This window comes from Rhinolophus hipposideros (assembly GCF_964194185.1).
Source record: "Rhinolophus hipposideros genome assembly, chromosome: 25".
NCBI lineage: Eukaryota > Metazoa > Chordata > Mammalia > Chiroptera > Rhinolophidae > Rhinolophus > Rhinolophus hipposideros.
In genome coordinates, this window is record NC_138071.1 from 21,045,641 (window position 1) to 21,062,630 (window position 16,990).

Genomic DNA, 16,990 nt, shown 5'->3' on the forward strand with positions numbered 1-16,990 from the left:
GACATTTCAGTTATGACTAGAGTGAGTAACCGTTAGCCAGGCAGAGAGAGTGTAAAGGCAACGAGGCAGGAAACAGCTGGGAACAGTCACGGCCATGGAAGAGGCCAGGATGGGCAAGAAGGCCGGCCTGGAATGTGACTGGAGACGGAAGCAGAGACCCTGCTGCATCCATGACCTTCTGGACTGGGGGCTTTATTGGAAGTGTGATGGGGAGCAGTTGGACATCTGAAGTGGGAGAGATCAGATCTAATTTGCACTTAGAATCACCACGGAAATCGGCTGGAGGCTCAGGAACAGATGGGGGGGACAGGTCAGGAAGGCAGTCCAGAGGAGACCTTAGGGTGGGTTCGACTAGGCTCCGAGCGTCTCAACTACAACCTGAGGGTGAAGCCAGCCCAACCCGTTTTTGTAAATTAAGTTTTACTGGAACACAGACCCGCCTACTCACTTATGTATCTGCAGCTGCTTTCACCACAACTGCAGAGCTGAGTCACTGCAAGAGTCCTTTGGCCCCAGAGCCCAGCGTAACTATCTGGCCCTTGACATATTGGGTTTGCTGACCACTGGACCAGAGGGTGGTCGAGAGAGACAGACAGACAGACCCGTTCACCATCTCCAGTCGATCTGCGTTATTCACGGATTCCGTTGTTATGAATTCAGACGCCCTGAAAATGTATTTGTAACCTCAAAATCAGTACTCAGAGAGCGCTTTCAGGCCCGCCCTGGCCTGCACAAGCCGCAGCGCAGAATTTAGGCTGCCTGACGCACACGTTCCCAGCTGAGGTCAAACAGGGTTGTGCTCGGTCTTCCTGTGTCAGCTCCTACCCTGTAAGTCAAGTGTGCTTTCCACAGTCTGTTTAAGTACCCCATTTTTCACATTTGTGTTTCTTGTTGAGGGTTAAAAAATGACCCCCCAAGCACCGTGCTGATGCGCCGTCTGGTGTTTCCAAGCACAAAAAGGCTGTGATAGGCCCAACAGAGAAATAGTGTCATAGTAGAGAAGCTTAGTGGGATAGGCCGTGAGTTCAATGTTAATAAATCACCGACATATTAAGTAAGGTGTCTTTAAACAGAAGCACACACAATACAAAGTTACATATTGACCAGTTGGCGAAACTATGGCCAAAGGCTCACAGGAAGCTAATCTAAGAGCAATGGTTTACATTCGCTAATTCAGTGTGGGCGACTTTATAGACCCGAACCTCAGCGAAAACCAAGAATGGTTACATTTAGGAGGCAAAAATCGATAAAATTTGGGGGTGGATTTAATGTGAAATAAAACAAAGTCAAGGAGGACTCTGGTTTCTGATGTGAACTGGTAGGTGAAAGAATATGCCCTTTATGGAAATCAAGAATTCTAGAAGGTACAGAGTTCAGAGGGTCAAACAAGACTTTTCTCTTTGTACGTTAAGCTTGAGATGCCCGGGAGATCTCCAAACAGAGATGTCACGTAGATTGATGGCTTTATGAGCTCAAAAAAGAAGTCTAAGTAAAAAAATAACTCTGGCAGTCACTGACATATAGAGATGGTGTTAAAAGCCTTTCTTTGAAATGACGTGTCCTGTAAGAAGAGAGGGCCCAGGAACCCCTAAGAGCAGTGAGGAACTCTGTTCCTTCCTGAGTTAACAGGTGGGTGAATTTAAACCTTTATCTCGGTGCTTTGATTTGTTGAATATAGAAATACTTTGGGGAGGAATGTCATCTGGTGGTATCCATCTAGAACCCAATCAACGTTCACACCCCCTGACCTAGTAATTCTACTTTGGAGAACTTATCCTAAAATTCGGACACCCCTTAATGTTACATTGAATAACAATGAGAAATAATTCATGAGAGGAAAACCAGAAATAACCTTAACATTTGGAAATGTTACACCGAGAAACTATTGATATTTTCCTCTGTGATTTCTTCTACAGATTCTAAGCTTAGAAATTGCAACCCCTCCAGACATTTAATACCCACCTCTATTTATTTCAAGCTTTAAAAAACAACAAAAAAATGGGTGCTTTACCTTTATCTACTAAAATGCGCACTGCTTCAGCTGAGGGGTTTTCCTGTTTGGTTCACTGCTGTCCACCCAACACCTAGAGCAGCCTCTGGCGTACTGCACGTGCCCAACAGGCTTCTGTTGGCTGTAACATTTTAATCACACACAATTTTTGTTGGTACAGTGATGTGAAGTGATAAGACCCAGTGAGGTGTTTCACACTGCTATCCCATGGCCCCATCCCTATTTGTTCAATCGGCCCTCCACTTCCCACTGCTCTGTGGCACCTCCCTCACCACCCACTAAGTGCTCAGATCACAGGGCCGTGAGCCTGGCTCACCTATGCTGCCCCACTGATGGGTCTGTCCACGTTTGTGCCCATTGGAAGCTTTAAGGTTTAACACATGAGAGAGCCAGGCCCTTCACTACTCTTCATCTTTCACACCTGACGACTCTCTCTGCCCACCTCATCTTTCAAGAAAACCAACAGAAAGAAGTTTCTCAAATTTTGAAACATTTATTCAGATTTTGATCGAAACAAAGAAGACTTACATTTGGAGAAGAACACATTTACAAACTGCACTCCCTTATCTAGGAAGGGCTTGGGAAAACTCTCCACTTTACAGCTATAACCTGGCGGGCAGGGGTACAAACCCGCCAGGTACAAGCTCTGAATCCAGGCTGCCTGGGGTCAGTCTCAATTCTGGCCACTTTCAGGCTGCAGAACCTTCCCGTGCTTCAGTAAAACACAACGGTAGCAGAACCTACCTCAGAGCTTTACTACAGGATTCAATGAACGTACATGAAACCGTGGAACAGAACTGCCAATACCTAGGGCTTGAGAATTATTAGCTGTCACGAACATCTTTTCATAACACCTCTATCTTAGAGGTCTCAGCGACAGTACTCGCAGATATTTTATGTTTTGCTGCTCAAAGGGGGCTCGTGGCTTGGCTGCCCTTTACTGTACCCCTCCTATGTGCCAGCCTCTGGGCCAAGTGCTTTACACCCACTCTCCTGTGACCCTGTTCGATGAAGAGGAGGCAAATGGGACAGCAGAGCCTTGGGAAAAGTGACCGTAACACTCGAGCACCACCAGCCCCACCGTGGTTGCCCCTTCCCCAACCACGATCCCAACTGCTCTGTGTTGCATGGACCACTCACTCCTGTGAGGAGCAGGGCAGCCTGCCAGTCAAGACAAGGGCATGCTTTGGCATGGTGTGGGGCTCAAGCCCTGGCTCTACCAGTTACTGCTGATGAGACCTTAGACATATTATTTAATACCTCTAAGCCTCAATCGCCTCTTTTGTAAAGAGAAAATCGTAGAGCTCTTTCTGTTAGTTAATAATAATATATTATTATTGCATGATATCTGCCCCTTCTATTCTGGGACCCCAGGGCCAAACTGGATGAACCACAGATGGAGTGTCTCTGGAAGAATGAGAGAATGCAGCTCCCACACTTACGGGGCCTCGTGTCTCCTGGCACCAGAGGCAGGAAGGCTGGAGGCTGGATCTGCACAGTGTCCTATGGCTTCCAGACGTCATGGCCACACAAGGCAGCTGAACTGCAAATAATGCTCAAGCCAGGTCTCCGACTCTTACAGATCCAAGGAAAGTTTTAATCAAAACAAAACCTATCTAATTTTATTAACCAATGTCACCCCCAATACATTTAATTTTTAAAATCTGATTTTAAATATTTCATTTTTTCATTCTGAATGCAATCCTCCAAAACAGGGGTTCTCAATTAGAAATGCAAATTCTCGAGCCCCACCCCAGACCTACTGAAACAGAAACTCTGAAGGCGGGCCCAGTGATCTGTTTTAACAAGCCCTCCAGGTGACTTTTGATCGCCAAAGTTGGAGAACCACTTCTCCAAAACAGTTCCCTACACAAAAATACCCAAGAGAGAACTCCGTGTACCTCCCCGCTTAGACCCTCTCACAAGAATAACAAGGCAGATGTCCAGCCACGATATACAAAACCAAATAAATAGGTAGGGAGAGGAATCTGGCTGTGGTAGACAAGTGGGACATAATAATAATAATAATAAGCAGGTAGAAGCAGAGGTGAGAAGACATCAATGAAGGGCAGTAGTAGGAGAGGTCACCTTTGTCAGTGGCTGAAACAGACAAACAGGAAAGCTGTCCAATTTACTAGGCTCTCTGTTCAGTTTCACTGTGGAAGGAACATACTGGTTATTGACCTTTCCCAAGGAAGCAACAGGAAAGGGGTCAGTTTCACCAATTATGCTTCATGGAGCAGCCCTAAGTGTCAGATCAAGGCTGAGGAGGGAAAAAGAAAGGGGCAGAGTATCCAGTGAAGCAACCACCAGCCATGGCTTATATAAATAGGAAACATTTCAAGCTGCCTTTGTTGCCCAAGGTTTTACAGCAACAAGTCCCTTTATCTTATCAGCACTGCCCTTCGAACAGGGCAACAGGGGCACCACCCTGGACCCCATACTTTCAAGGTGCCAGCCACACCCCTCTTCAAGGCAAGAGAAGTCCCAGGGTTACGAGGTGTGCCCACTCCCAGACCATGCTCTGGGTCCCTGGGAATCCCTGTCCAAAAGGCCTCATGCCTACTTCCAGTCCTTCTCCAGGGCTTGTGGCTACACACGTGGAGACACCTCAGCAGGTGGCCAGGACGCACCCCTAGGTCCAAGGGGAGGTGGAGGTAGTTTAGTATGGACACACAGACCAGGGGCAGAGAGAGAACTGGTGCTTCGTAGGCTGGGAGCTTTGGTTGGCACTGTCGTCCCAGGATTCACCAATGTCAAGGCAAGTTTGCGTGTTCAAACACTTTGATGGGTTAGGTTACCATTCTGGATGGGAATCTTCCAAGGCAGGTCAGGAACAACACAGGACAGAGAGCTCGGTAACAGGATCCAATGTGGGGCCAGAATGTCACGCGTGAAAACAGAGATGGGTCTCTAGTTTTGGTCATGTCAATGGGAAAAAAAAAATGACTCTAATATGTTCCTTGGGAAGTCAGTTGTTTTAAAAAACCAAACTTGACTACAAGGTGCTCTGAGATTCTGTGAGATTCATTACGATTGTACTGGTCTCTGTTCTGTGATTTTTGTTATTAATAAGTAGCTCGTGGTGACAAGCTGCGAACTTTCTCAGGGAAACATAAGGGACAACTTCCTGACAGAAGACTCTTTAGACACTGGAGCTGAGAGCATGCGGCCTTGTTTTTCTTGGGAAAGGGGGACTTCCACCCTCTCGCTGGGCTCGGTAAGGCACGGTGGACTGCAAGGGGACCCAGGAGAACCACCACCAGTAGCTCCCTCCTGGGTCTGGGGAAAAAGCCTGCTGGCTCTGACGGCCTGTGGGAACCATCACCCCCGCAGCTCCCTCTGGTAACGCAGCCCAGGGAAGCCCTATGCGTGCTCTGGGCTTCATGCGCACTCTCGGGGGCCAGAGGCCCGGCTCTGCCTCCCCCCAACTCTCCTGGCGGCACTGGGGCAGCCCCCTCACTGCTCTGGGTTCCCAAAGGTTAATACTAATGTGTGAGGACCCCACTTGGGTTATACTGTGGCTCAGTAAGATCCTGAGAGAGTGTGATCCCAATGTGGAATGTGAGAAAGCCTATAAAAAGAAGAAATTCTTTAGAAAAGCAGAATATCATGGTATTGCTAACACCAGCAACCTTTCCTGATCCTAAATCCACGAGGTGTGGGGAGGGGAGCGAAAAGGAACACACATGTATTGAAGCCCTGGGTCAGGCGTGCTAAGTGCTCTCCATGTGTTCTCCTGTGTGACCCCATCGCCACGGTGCTCACACCTCCCACCACACCACACGGCCTCCCAGCATGGCTCACCCCTGGCTGCCTCATTCCTTCCAGTATGTCCAGGCCAGGAACAATTACCTTGTTCAAGTATCACGTGGATTATATCAGTCCCCTTCTCCCTGCACACCATAAAATGTCTCTTGAATTAGAACCCCTTCTAAACCTTTTAACAACTGATCTCAAACACTCCGTTCTCATCTGCTCCTCTACTTCGTGCTTCCCACTCCAAATAAATTCCGTTATACACTCTGCTTATTCACCTTATTAAGCCAGAACAAGAGCTCTAACTGGTTCTGTGGCCTCTTCATATAGGAAGACCCCCATTTATCCGACAGCCTTGGAAATCAGCGGCTCCACAAAACTGATCTACATAAACTCCCCCTTCTCCAGAAATGGAACCCTTTAAAGCAGCCTTAAATCCTTTTCAGAGTAAGTCATGGTGTAATCCAATGAAAGAGTTTCTTTATTTTAACCATTTTCTAATGGAAACATTTCTCTAATACATTAGAGACCCTCCCCGTCTCCGTTAACAGAACATAATGAATATCGATTAACCTCTTCCTGATGGCGCACGTCACGCTTAATGAATAGCAGTAATCACGCTGGAGCTGGAGACGGAAGTGGTTCAGGGGTAACGCCAAGTGCACGTGTTCTCTCTCTCCCCACCCCACCCCCCATTATGAGTTCCCCTGAAATGTATTCCCCTGCAGAAGCTCCTGCTATCAGCCTGGAGTCTGGTGAATAGGTACAGTTACACAGAAATCAGGACGGTGGAACTTACTGCTTTTCTGCACAATTTCAAGAGTTTACAGGCTGGCTTCTGTCAGAGCCTACAAGTTCCTCATTAGAGAAAAAAATAAAATCAAAAAAGAACACACTTCCACTACCAGCAACGAGCCAGAGCTTTCCAAATTTCCTTACCATGTGACTTTCGACAGGATTCCGGGAACACATACCATTCGAATGGGCCTCTTTAGTGCTATGAAATGAGAAGTTCCATGTTGAACTGGATGATGGATCACTTTTCTTATGATAAGCCCTTGGAAAAATCATTTTACATTGTGAATAACAATTCCATAGGTTGAATCAATGAGGTAATATTGATTGATAGGGAGGAAAACGGTAAAAATAGAGGAACAAACTTTATTTCATCAGGATGCAATCTGTAACTGCATGAATCAAAAGTGCTTTTTTGTACCCAATGTTCCGGCAGGTTCTGTAGCAATCCTTCACTGAGGAGGGACAGCGCGAACTGGGGAAAATGCCCTTATCCACCCATATATCAGACTGAATTCTTATTGTGACAACGAAGGGTTTATAAAGTCTACAGCATTAGCACATGCAAGGGGGAGTCAATCTTCATTCTGCTTAAACACAGTGGCATTTAATTAATCAGATCCTATAGAGCAAAAGAATTGCTAAAACGGACTACTTTCCCAAACAATACAAATCTGTTCAATGCCGTGTTTGGAAATGAGTGGCTGAAAACCCACAAAACTATTTTGCAATTTTAGAGGCTTGCTCCTTTTTGTTCCATTGGTAACTATTTCACCAGCTTACTTTCTAATGGCAAAGTCAGCCTTTAGAGAATCACAAGCTGAATGGCTTTGTCCATCATGTCTTTTGCCTTTTCCATCGGCTTTAGACCAAAGAGAGGGAGGAATTCCCACTGCAAGTCTACTGACAACCACTCTCATGACACCTAGCTCACTCGCTGCAGAGAACCTGGTAAAACAGGTATGGCTTTAGCTGACTCAGAATCTGTAAAGATTTTGACAAACTGTCCTTTCTAAACCTGGATGAACTAAGGTTACACTGAATCATCAAGATTGTTCTGTGTGCTCTCACCTCTTCTTTCAAGAGTAGTTCAACTTTTTTATGTTTATGTCCTCTGCATTTTGTTTGTTGGATGTGCAGGAGAAAATTAAACAAGGTTCTAAGAGAGCTGGAAGTAGAGGGGTGAAATTCAAAGTGACGAAGACTAGATTCAAAGAGTCGAGCAGAAGGTGGCACTGTTGGGGTGAGGGCAACCGAGACGTGAAAACAAGAAAACTACTCAGAATGGAGGTAAAAGCAAGGTAACCAAGAGCCATCAACCCAGGGCTCGTATAATGTCAGTTATTACTTAGATATATTAAAAGGAGGAGTCAATGCAACAAATATTTATGAAGTGCTTACTAGTTTAAGGAACTGCACAGCTGCTGTGGGGGATACAAAGATGAATCAGAGTTGGTTCTTGCCCTCCAGGGGTTCACAATGAGGCAACAACCCTGAAGTCGTTTTTCTTGTAGGAGCTGTACTAATGAGACCATTATTAAAGAACTGGATTCAGTTTTGATCACCACCATTTGTTTTTAATGTGGAGAAACCAGAGAGAGTTCAGAGGAGGGAGGACACAGAACAGGCTCTGTGAGGAATAAGCAACAGAGACCCAGTTATTATCTTCAAGTATATGAAAGGTTTTAGAGAAAGGAACCGAGTAAAAGAAAACAGGTTTGAATGACAGCAGGAGAGGTTCCAGCCGGCCCAGGAATTTCTTGACAATCAGGCTAATAGAATACTGGAATTGGTCACTGAGGGAATTCCTAGTGTGGCCTTTCCCTGGAAAAAAACTTTTTTTGATAAACTGACAATTTCAAGTTGCCTTCCTGAAGGCAGGAGGGTGAACTATATTTCTCCCAAGGTCCTCTCCTGCTCTGGGCTCCATGCTCCCAAGAGGCAGGCAGAGCTGGGTTTTCTTCTTCAACTCCCTACCCTGACTGATCCGCTGAAGGACCACCCAATCTACATCCCTGCCAACGAGTGCCACAAAACTACTGGAGTTCAAGATCTCAGTCAGGCAGCAAAACCAGGAATTAATCTTCCAACAGACACATATGATGCAAGGATCCATTCGCAAAACAGCCTGTAATGCTAAATACCAAAACCCAAGTTTCCAAGCACCATGTGCAAATCAGAAATGTATGTGCATTGACAAGGGCATACAATCTAAGTCATGAAAGAGGAAGACGGAATCTTCTGCAAATTAGGTGGTAATTTCTAAGGAAATTTCTAAGGAAATTTGTAGTAGCTATTTTCTATAATCAGAAATACTTTTTGATGCCAAGAAAATATTTCAAGAGAAAACAAAGAAATGGGATCTTCCCTTTACACCTTAAGAAACATTAGCGTGTAAAAATTAAGAGCTGGCACATAATACGTGCACACAAAAACAGCCTTCCATCTTGAGCCACACAGCGGGCTGGCGAGTACATGTTTAGTTTTGACTTTCACTTCCCATCCCCCCTGAACTCCTCCAGGACAGGGACCGACATAAATGTATAAATGGCTGTTAAATGAACACACTAAGGATGTGCCCTCTCTGGACAGTGCCTACCTTGTGGGTCTGTTAGGAGAAGTGAGTTCATGTGGGTAGAGTGTCGCGCAAACTGAGGGGGGGGTCTGCGTCACAATCATCACGACAAACGGCAGGCGCCTCATTTTCTTTTAGATGAAACCTAAAGACCTTCCTATACTCCAGGTTTTCAACTTCCCTTTCCTTTTTCTCCCCTATAAAGTACTGCCACGTGAAATGGACTACTATGAGCTCGGGCCTTTCAAGCGCACACTCTGGCATGGTTATATAAAGTCTGCTGGCAGTATTCTGAATCCTGCCTTTGATAGCAACCTGAAGTGACTGAATTGTCATCTTAAGACTACCACAAAGCACTGGCAATACCCTCTTGATCATCACTACTTTGTTCCATCTAAACCTCAAAGGTGGTTCCCCAAGATTGGTTTCTATGGGAGGAAGGGAGAAATGAAAAAACAGACCAAATGAAATATGAAGAATATGAGCAGCTGTGATTTGCATAAAGCACCAAATTTCTTTTGTAGGAAGATTATGTTTAGTGCATGATGAGCTCACGGGCAGCTGGGGGCCTCCCCAAGGACACCCTCGGGGAGCCAGCCCTGGGTGCTCCCTTTCCAGGTCTACCATCTGAGATAGTAGATCCTGGTTTAGGGCAAAGGTTGTAGCTTTCATTCTTTGGGATACTTTCCCAGAGGCACAGCTGCAGCTTCTGAAACTCTGTTCTAACAGTTTGTTTCCTCATTTTTAAAGTGGTATAGAATGTGCCACTACAGAAGAGAAATTCTCTACCTGAAATCAGCAGCAGCTCAGTGGGAATCAAGACTCTGGAAAGGTCACAGAGGGGGTCAAAAAATGCTCTTTCTTCTGTGGCCAGAGGGGGTTTATTGTTGCTGGTGCCCAAACTGGAAAAGGAATAGCAGGAGATTAATAATTGAAATGTTGCTATTATTGGTTTTCTAAACTATTTGTGGGTTATTCTTTCCCTGGAGTCATCACGCCTGCAAGCAGCTCAAAAGATAGATTTAACACGCACTGAGAAAATGCCTACTATAGCCAGGCACTTTACATATACTGGTTTCTAGCCGAGTCCTTACATAATCCAATAAGGCTTAAAAAGAAAAAGCTCAGAGAAGTTAAGTAACATGCCCAAAGTCATACAGCCAGATTCAAACACAGGTTTCTCTGATTCAAGTATTGTACCCACACTATCTGGAATTGAGGATAAAATTAACGAGGCTTGATTCACTGCTCAAATGTGGTGAGACTGAAAACAATATTTATACTTACTCATTTTAAAAATATAAAACATAAACACAGGAAAAGATATTTTGGAACATGTGTCATCAAATTCTTTTCATGGAAGATGATTCAGAATCCACATCTTGGTAGGTAGGTATCTTGGTAGGTATATTCAAGCCCATCTGATGATAGATTTGGGCTCTGCAGTTTTGGGAAATCTGACTGTGTAAGTCCATGGCTCATCTCAGGTAACGCAGAACATAATTAACTTGGAATTTAGGATCCTCTCATTCAGAACCCGTGGCAATAGAGAACTCTGTGGTTGCCCTTTGCACTACATATTGAAAAAAAGCCTTGCTGAGCAAGTTGATGGGGTAAACAACAATCGAAAGGCGAATGTTTAACCTTCTAAAGAAAATAAACCTTATTAAAGAAGTTTAACTTAAACAGTATCAAGCCACTGAAAACGAATGTGGTATTTATAAACCTATCCTTAGAAACATATTGTGGTAGACTGACTACACTTTGCTACCCATTAATTCGTATTATCAAACATACCCTGTTGCAAAGACAGCATTTCTCCCTAAATATCTGGCAGTTCAGAATGCTCCCCTAATGCATTCAGGCCTTCACCCAATATCCCCACCTGAGGCAACTCCACCCCATTTAAACAAATGAGTACACTCTTGAATTTCGGATGAAATGCCTCACCTCTCAGATGTCTCCTAAGAAGAACCCCATGTTTGATTTTTTTTAGTAACTCAGAAACTATAAGAAATCACTCTTCTTGGAGAATTCCACAGGAGAAGCCCTGCTCCTTCAGGACACACACAGGGAATGCACGTGCTCTGATTGGGATATGGTAAAAATCAGGTCTACTGAATCCAGAGGGTGTCACCAAGGAGGGAAAAAGGAGGTCACTGGAGTCTCAAAAGCACTCACCACAGTAAGTGAATGGAGGTCCCAGCAATACAATCCTTGATTATAGAGGTCACCTGTCTATTCTCGAGCACGACCAACAGTCTCTTCCAGTAAGGCCCAGGCCTGGGCTAGTGCAGGGTGATGCTGAACTGGTTGAGGAGGGGAGAGGAGTCAGACTAGGCAAAGAATTATAGAGATGCGCAGAGAAACTCTGCAGACTCCAAGGGTACAAAGCATATAGGAATGATTAAGAGAGCACAGAGACGAGATAGAGTGATAGCCAGGCTTCAAGGAGGGGACCAGGAAGGTCACCTGGGACAGGGCGGGAGGCTTGCAAATAAAAACAGTGCTCCTGAGACCTCTGAGATCCCTGATTATACTTCAACCATGACACCTTACACACCCGCAGTCCTTTATCCGGTGTAAAGCCCTGAAAGAACACTGTGGTAAGAACAGGAGTGCCCAGTCTTCGCCTCAGGGGTATGGCTTACATTCCACGTGGATTTAGAATGAAAGGAACAGGAGAGGACCAGCGCAGTTCCCGAGATGGCTTTCTACAAAGTTGACAAAATACATCCCAACCCGCATACCCAGCCCCTTGTGAAAGGGAAAGCAGCCGGTTACTATAGTTCTGAATTCAATGCCAAGTTCCTTCTCTAACGTGCACCCGGAGTGTCCAGCAGAGGGAGTCTCAAGGAGGTACTTAATAAAGAGAAAATTGTTTCATTTTAACACTCCATAGACAGTGGGAGCACTGACTGTAGCCCCCCCCCCATAGACACAGGCGAACAATGAATGCCCATCATGGGTTCTCCTCGCATGTTCACAGAGCCACGGGCTCGTTCTATTCTGCATGGTGGAGTGATCAGAAATTTCGTTTTGTTTTTGTCGAATGGTTAAATGGACCTTGTGTTCTTCAGAATCAAAGAGGAAAGCCCCTGGAATAACATCTCTCTGTTGCCTTCTAAACAGCCCCTTTGTTTCCAAGAGAGTCTGAAAAAAAATATTTACAGTCCATAGGTTATTTACAGCCTCGTTATCCAAGGCCTGACTGGTAACTTTATTCCACCCAGAAACCTAATTCATTTGGAGCCCTGGAACTAATAACAGATTTTCTTTTCAGATAAGTTTTTTTTTTTTTTTTAATCTGCCTCTTACAACAGAGATAAAACTATTAATGCGTTCCCTGTTTCACTCGCCACCACTGCTCTCCGGGTTTATAGAAGGATTAACATCTTTCCTCGCCCCTCCTCTCTGCTCCACACAAACCCTTTCCCCCTCTCTCTCATTTGCTATTTCATCCACAGACTCTCTGAACAAAACCGAAAGAGAGCCAGATGGACTGACGCTAAAAGTATGTAAAGGCTGCTATTCCAATGATTTCATGAGAAAAACATTTTCACGATGCAATGACTGAAAAATTAGGCACACTTAGGTTTAACATCCCTCCTACTACAAGCACACAGACATACACACACGCACCAAAAAAAAAAAAAAAAAAAAAAAAACCACACACACACACACACACAAAAAAAAACCCCGAAGTGTAAAAAACTTAGTTGATTCTGGTTGGATTTCTGGCTGGAAGCTGACAGAACTGACTCGAGAGAAACGAAAGAGGGAGAGGGAGTGCAAGAGAAACGTAGTGCTTTTGCCTCACGTTCTTTTCTTTCTTCCTCAAGACAGTCAAATCAGAAAAAAAAAAGAAGAAAAAAAAAAAGGACGACCCCACGCCAGGTGAAGGGGCGCCACGCAGGTTTGCCCGAACCGACCCAGGAAAACGCCTTGGCCACCTCCTCGCCTGGAAAACCCAAAGTACGTGTTGCCTCGCACCCGCTGATGCGGGGAGATTTCCGCCTATTTCATTGTTCTGCCCGGGTCTGAAATGGACTTTTCCTCCGTCCCCTCGCTCCCCACCTGGCCCCGCGCGTTCCGCTTCCACAGCCCCCCGAAACCAGGGGCTCGCGAGGAATAAAGGAGCGTGGGGTGGGAGCGGTGAGCACGGAGTGGAAGGGAGGTAATCCTGAAGGTAAGCTCCGCCGGGGTGGGGGTGAGCACGCGCCGAGCCGCATCACCTTTATTTGTCACCAAAGCACAGCGGCACCGTCACGGTCGGGCTTCCCCCAGGCGCCCCCGCCCCGAGTGCGCCCTCCGGGCGGCAGCCCCCCCTCCACCCCCACCCCCTTCTCCACCCTGGAAACAAGATCCTGTGAAATTCCGGATCCCGGGTGTTTTCCGGGCGGGCGAGGGGGCGGCGGAGGGGGGGCGCCGGGGGGGGGGCGCGGGGGCCGGGCGCCCGGGGGCTGCGGGCCGGGGGCTGCCCCGCGAGGGGCCGCGCGCAGAACAAAGCTGCGGGGGCCGCGGGGCGCGGGGCGCGCGGGGCCGCGGGCCGGGCACCCTTACCTTCGTACACGGGGGCCATCGGGGCCGGGGTGTCCGCGATTCATGGCAACGGAGAAGGGAACGCGGCGCGCGAGCTCGGCCCCCCCAGCCTCAGTCGGAATCTGCCATCTTGAGCCTGTGTCTCCGCTCTCGGCGCAGCCGGGGCCGCCAGCGCCCGCATCACCGCCTCACTTGGCCGGCGCCGGAGGAGGGGGCCGGGCGCCGCCGCCGCCGCGGCCCGGGCCCTGCGCGGGGGCTCCGGGGCGGCCGGGCGGGCGCAGCGGCCGAGGCCGAGGGGCCGAGCGGCCGCGGCCCCCGAGCGGGTCCGCGGTGGGGCGGGAGCCGGGGCGGGCAGCGCGCGGCCAGTCCCCGGCCGCAGCTCAGCTCAGCATGGCTGTGTGTGGGGGCTTCGGCAAAAGTTGCACGGGAGGCGGAGGAGGGGCGGGAGGAGCCGGGAGGAGGGGCGGGGGGCGGGGGCCGGGGGGCGGGGAGCGGCGGGCCGGGCGCGCGCGAGCGAGGGAGCCGCGGAGAGCGGAGTCCGCGCGCAATCGAGCGCCGATGGCACGGATGCGAGGCGGAGAAGGCCGAGCCGAGGGCAGAGCGGCGGGCCGGCGGGGGGCGGGGCTGGCCGGGGAGGGCGGGGCCTGCGGCGGGGCGGGGCCTGCGGCGGGGCGGGGCCTGCGGCGGGGCGGGGCCTGGGAGTCGATGTTAAAGGGAGCGAGGGAGGCGAGGGAGGGCAAGGGGTGCGCCCAGATCAATTCTGATAAGCAAAGGAGAGCCGGTCCGCAGAGGCAGCAACCATAACTTTGTGCGTGTGCGCGCGTGCTCGGGGGGGAGGGGGAACAGACTTACAAGGGGGCACCGGCGGCAGCGTGTCTCCCCCAGTCGCACCTGCTTGGCGATCCCTGACGGCGGGGTGGGAAGAATGGGTGAAGGAGTGGGCGGGTGCACGCCGTCCTCGGAGGGAGGATGAGTGAGTCGAGGAGCTGGACATCCGTATCAGGTCAGAGATGCACAAGGCATTCCGCGCACACTTGGGAAATGCAGCACCCGGTGGTCGCTGAATTACGGTGAGAACCTGATTCCCACGCTGTCCTCACGCCCACAGTGTCTGCAGGGGCTCCTCTTCCATCACCAGGACGGGTGGTTCCCGCCGACTCGGTCCCAGGCCTCTGCTCCTCTCCACCCTCTCTCCGATCAGGGCTTCAACTAAACCTCCAAATTCTCCTCAGCCCGGAGCCTCTCCAGATTCACTTCTGCAGCCCCCTCCTGGAATCCCTGCCATCGCCTGCAACTTAAGAAGGCTGGAGTCTCCTCCTAGGCAGTGTTTTGAAAACTGTGGGTCGTGACACATTAATTCATCATAAAAAAAATAAAATAAAGTCAGGGGATGGCAATCAGCTTAAAAACTGAAATGTAACAGAATAGAAAACATTAGAAGCCCTTGCACTTAGTAACCGACACTATGTTTCATAAACCTTTTGTTTCAGTTATATGTACTGGACAACTGTACTGTACCATGATGTACATTGTATTTCCTAATACCGAAAGTCAAGGATTGAAAAAAAGTTTAACTCTGTTTGGGGGTGTAAAATCTCTAATATCGCACAACTTTCTTTAAACAAACCCATTATATCTCCACTGCCACTTATCATTCCCAACCTCCATACCTCATGATCCTGCTCCCCAGAAGATACACCCTTTCATACATTTTGCTCATTTTGTTAGTGGTGCACCACTCCCCCTTCATGTCAGGATGACCTTTGACTCTGCCTTCCTCCTCACCCCCACATTCAGTGCTACACCTCCTACTGCATGTCAGTCTGTCATTCACATTTACAGGTTTCTAGATGCCACTGCTAAAATGGGCCTCAGAGATCAGCTGAGCCAGCCTTTTAGAATCAAAGAAATGAAGTCTGTTGCCCAGTGTTACACAGTATTGAATCTTAGGGTCACAGCTCTTGGCTCCCACTCTGGTGTTCTTTGCTTCACCTCATGCATTCATCCCTTCCTTTCCTGCCCTCCTTGTCATCCTTTACTGGTCTCAGCCCTGTTCACCTCAGCACTACAACCTTTATAACACACAATTCTGCCCATGCCAGGGTCCTGCTCACATCCCTCGGGGACCCAACCTGTGCACACAGGTCTGAGCTTCCTCACTCTTTGGGACAATCAAGGCAGACCGGCCCTGACTTACCTTTCCAAGCACTTAAGTTCAGCGAGTCACTGCCTCTCCCGTCAGACTGGTTTTCTCACGGTTCTTCACCAGCTTTGCCCTCTGTGCTTCTGTGTCTTTGCCCAAACTGCCACTTTCCCACGGAGGGTACCTTCTCCATCTTTTCTCTTTCACCAGATTCTACCTGTGCCTGACTCACTTCCTCCACAAAATAGCCTGAGGTAGCATGAGGTTAAGACAGACCTGCACTCAGATCCCAGCTCTTCTGCTTAGTAGCTGTGTGAATTTGGTCCAATTGCTTAACCTCTCAGACCTTCCATTTCTGCATCTCGATTGTAATAAGATAGTGATAATAATAATAATAATAATAATAATAATAATAATAATAATAAAATAATGTTCTTCCATTGCACCTATAAGTCTCTACCATGACCTTTACCATACAGGTATTACCTCTCTTCCTTGTTCCAGTGCATGCCAGAACTTTCTCCCATGATGGAAATGTAATGATTTGCGGCTGTTGAGCACATGAAATGTGGCTTACTGTGACTGAGGACCTAAAATCTTTCATTTAAATTACTTTTAATAGCCACGTGTGGCTCACGGTTACCGTATTGGAGAATGCATTTCTACACTATACACTCAGTGAGGGCAGAAACCACGTTGATCTTGCTTGACGTCATATCCCCAGCAATGAGCACACACCTGGCACAAATATTTGTTGAATGAATGATAGCTGCGATTTAGCACATGCTCACTTGTGTCAAGTGCACCACTAAGAACTTGATGTAAGTTATTTCCTTATATCAAGTTATCTCCTTATAGTCCCCCCCGCCCCCGAGCACCTGATGTGGGATTAGAATAGAGCTAAGAGTTTGTGTAGAGTGCTAGCAGATAGGAGAGGTTTAATAGAAGGTGGTTGTTGTCATTATTAAGACCTCTCCGTGATCTAGCCAGCTGGTTTTTCTCTCTTCTTCCTCTGGGCTTACAGAGCAGTTCCTGCTCTGCTGTCCATGGCACAACCCACCCTAGACGGCTGACTCTCCTCATCTATACAGATACCCTGTCTCCACAACGGGATTGACAGCAATTGGGGGCGTAGGCCATGGCATACTTGTCTAAATAGCGCTCA

The 16,990-nt window shown here is 47.9% G+C and overlaps 1 protein-coding gene across 2 annotated transcripts in view; it reads right to left on the reverse strand.

Moving 5' to 3' along the window:
• Positions 1 to 13,875, reverse strand: part of HIPK2 (homeodomain interacting protein kinase 2) — a 162,829-nt gene extending 148,954 nt beyond the window's left edge. Inside the window, exon 1 of one of the 2 annotated variants that reach the window (XM_081038404.1) lies at positions 13,704 to 13,875. In XM_081038404.1, the coding sequence (XP_080894530.1) occupies positions 13,704 to 13,722 (19 nt within the window). In that variant the 5' untranslated portion in view covers positions 13,723 to 13,875. The remainder of the gene's footprint in view (positions 1 to 13,703) is intronic. The other variant, XM_081038403.1, reaches the window with a different exon arrangement.
• Between the last annotated feature and the right edge of the window lie 3,115 nt (positions 13,876 to 16,990).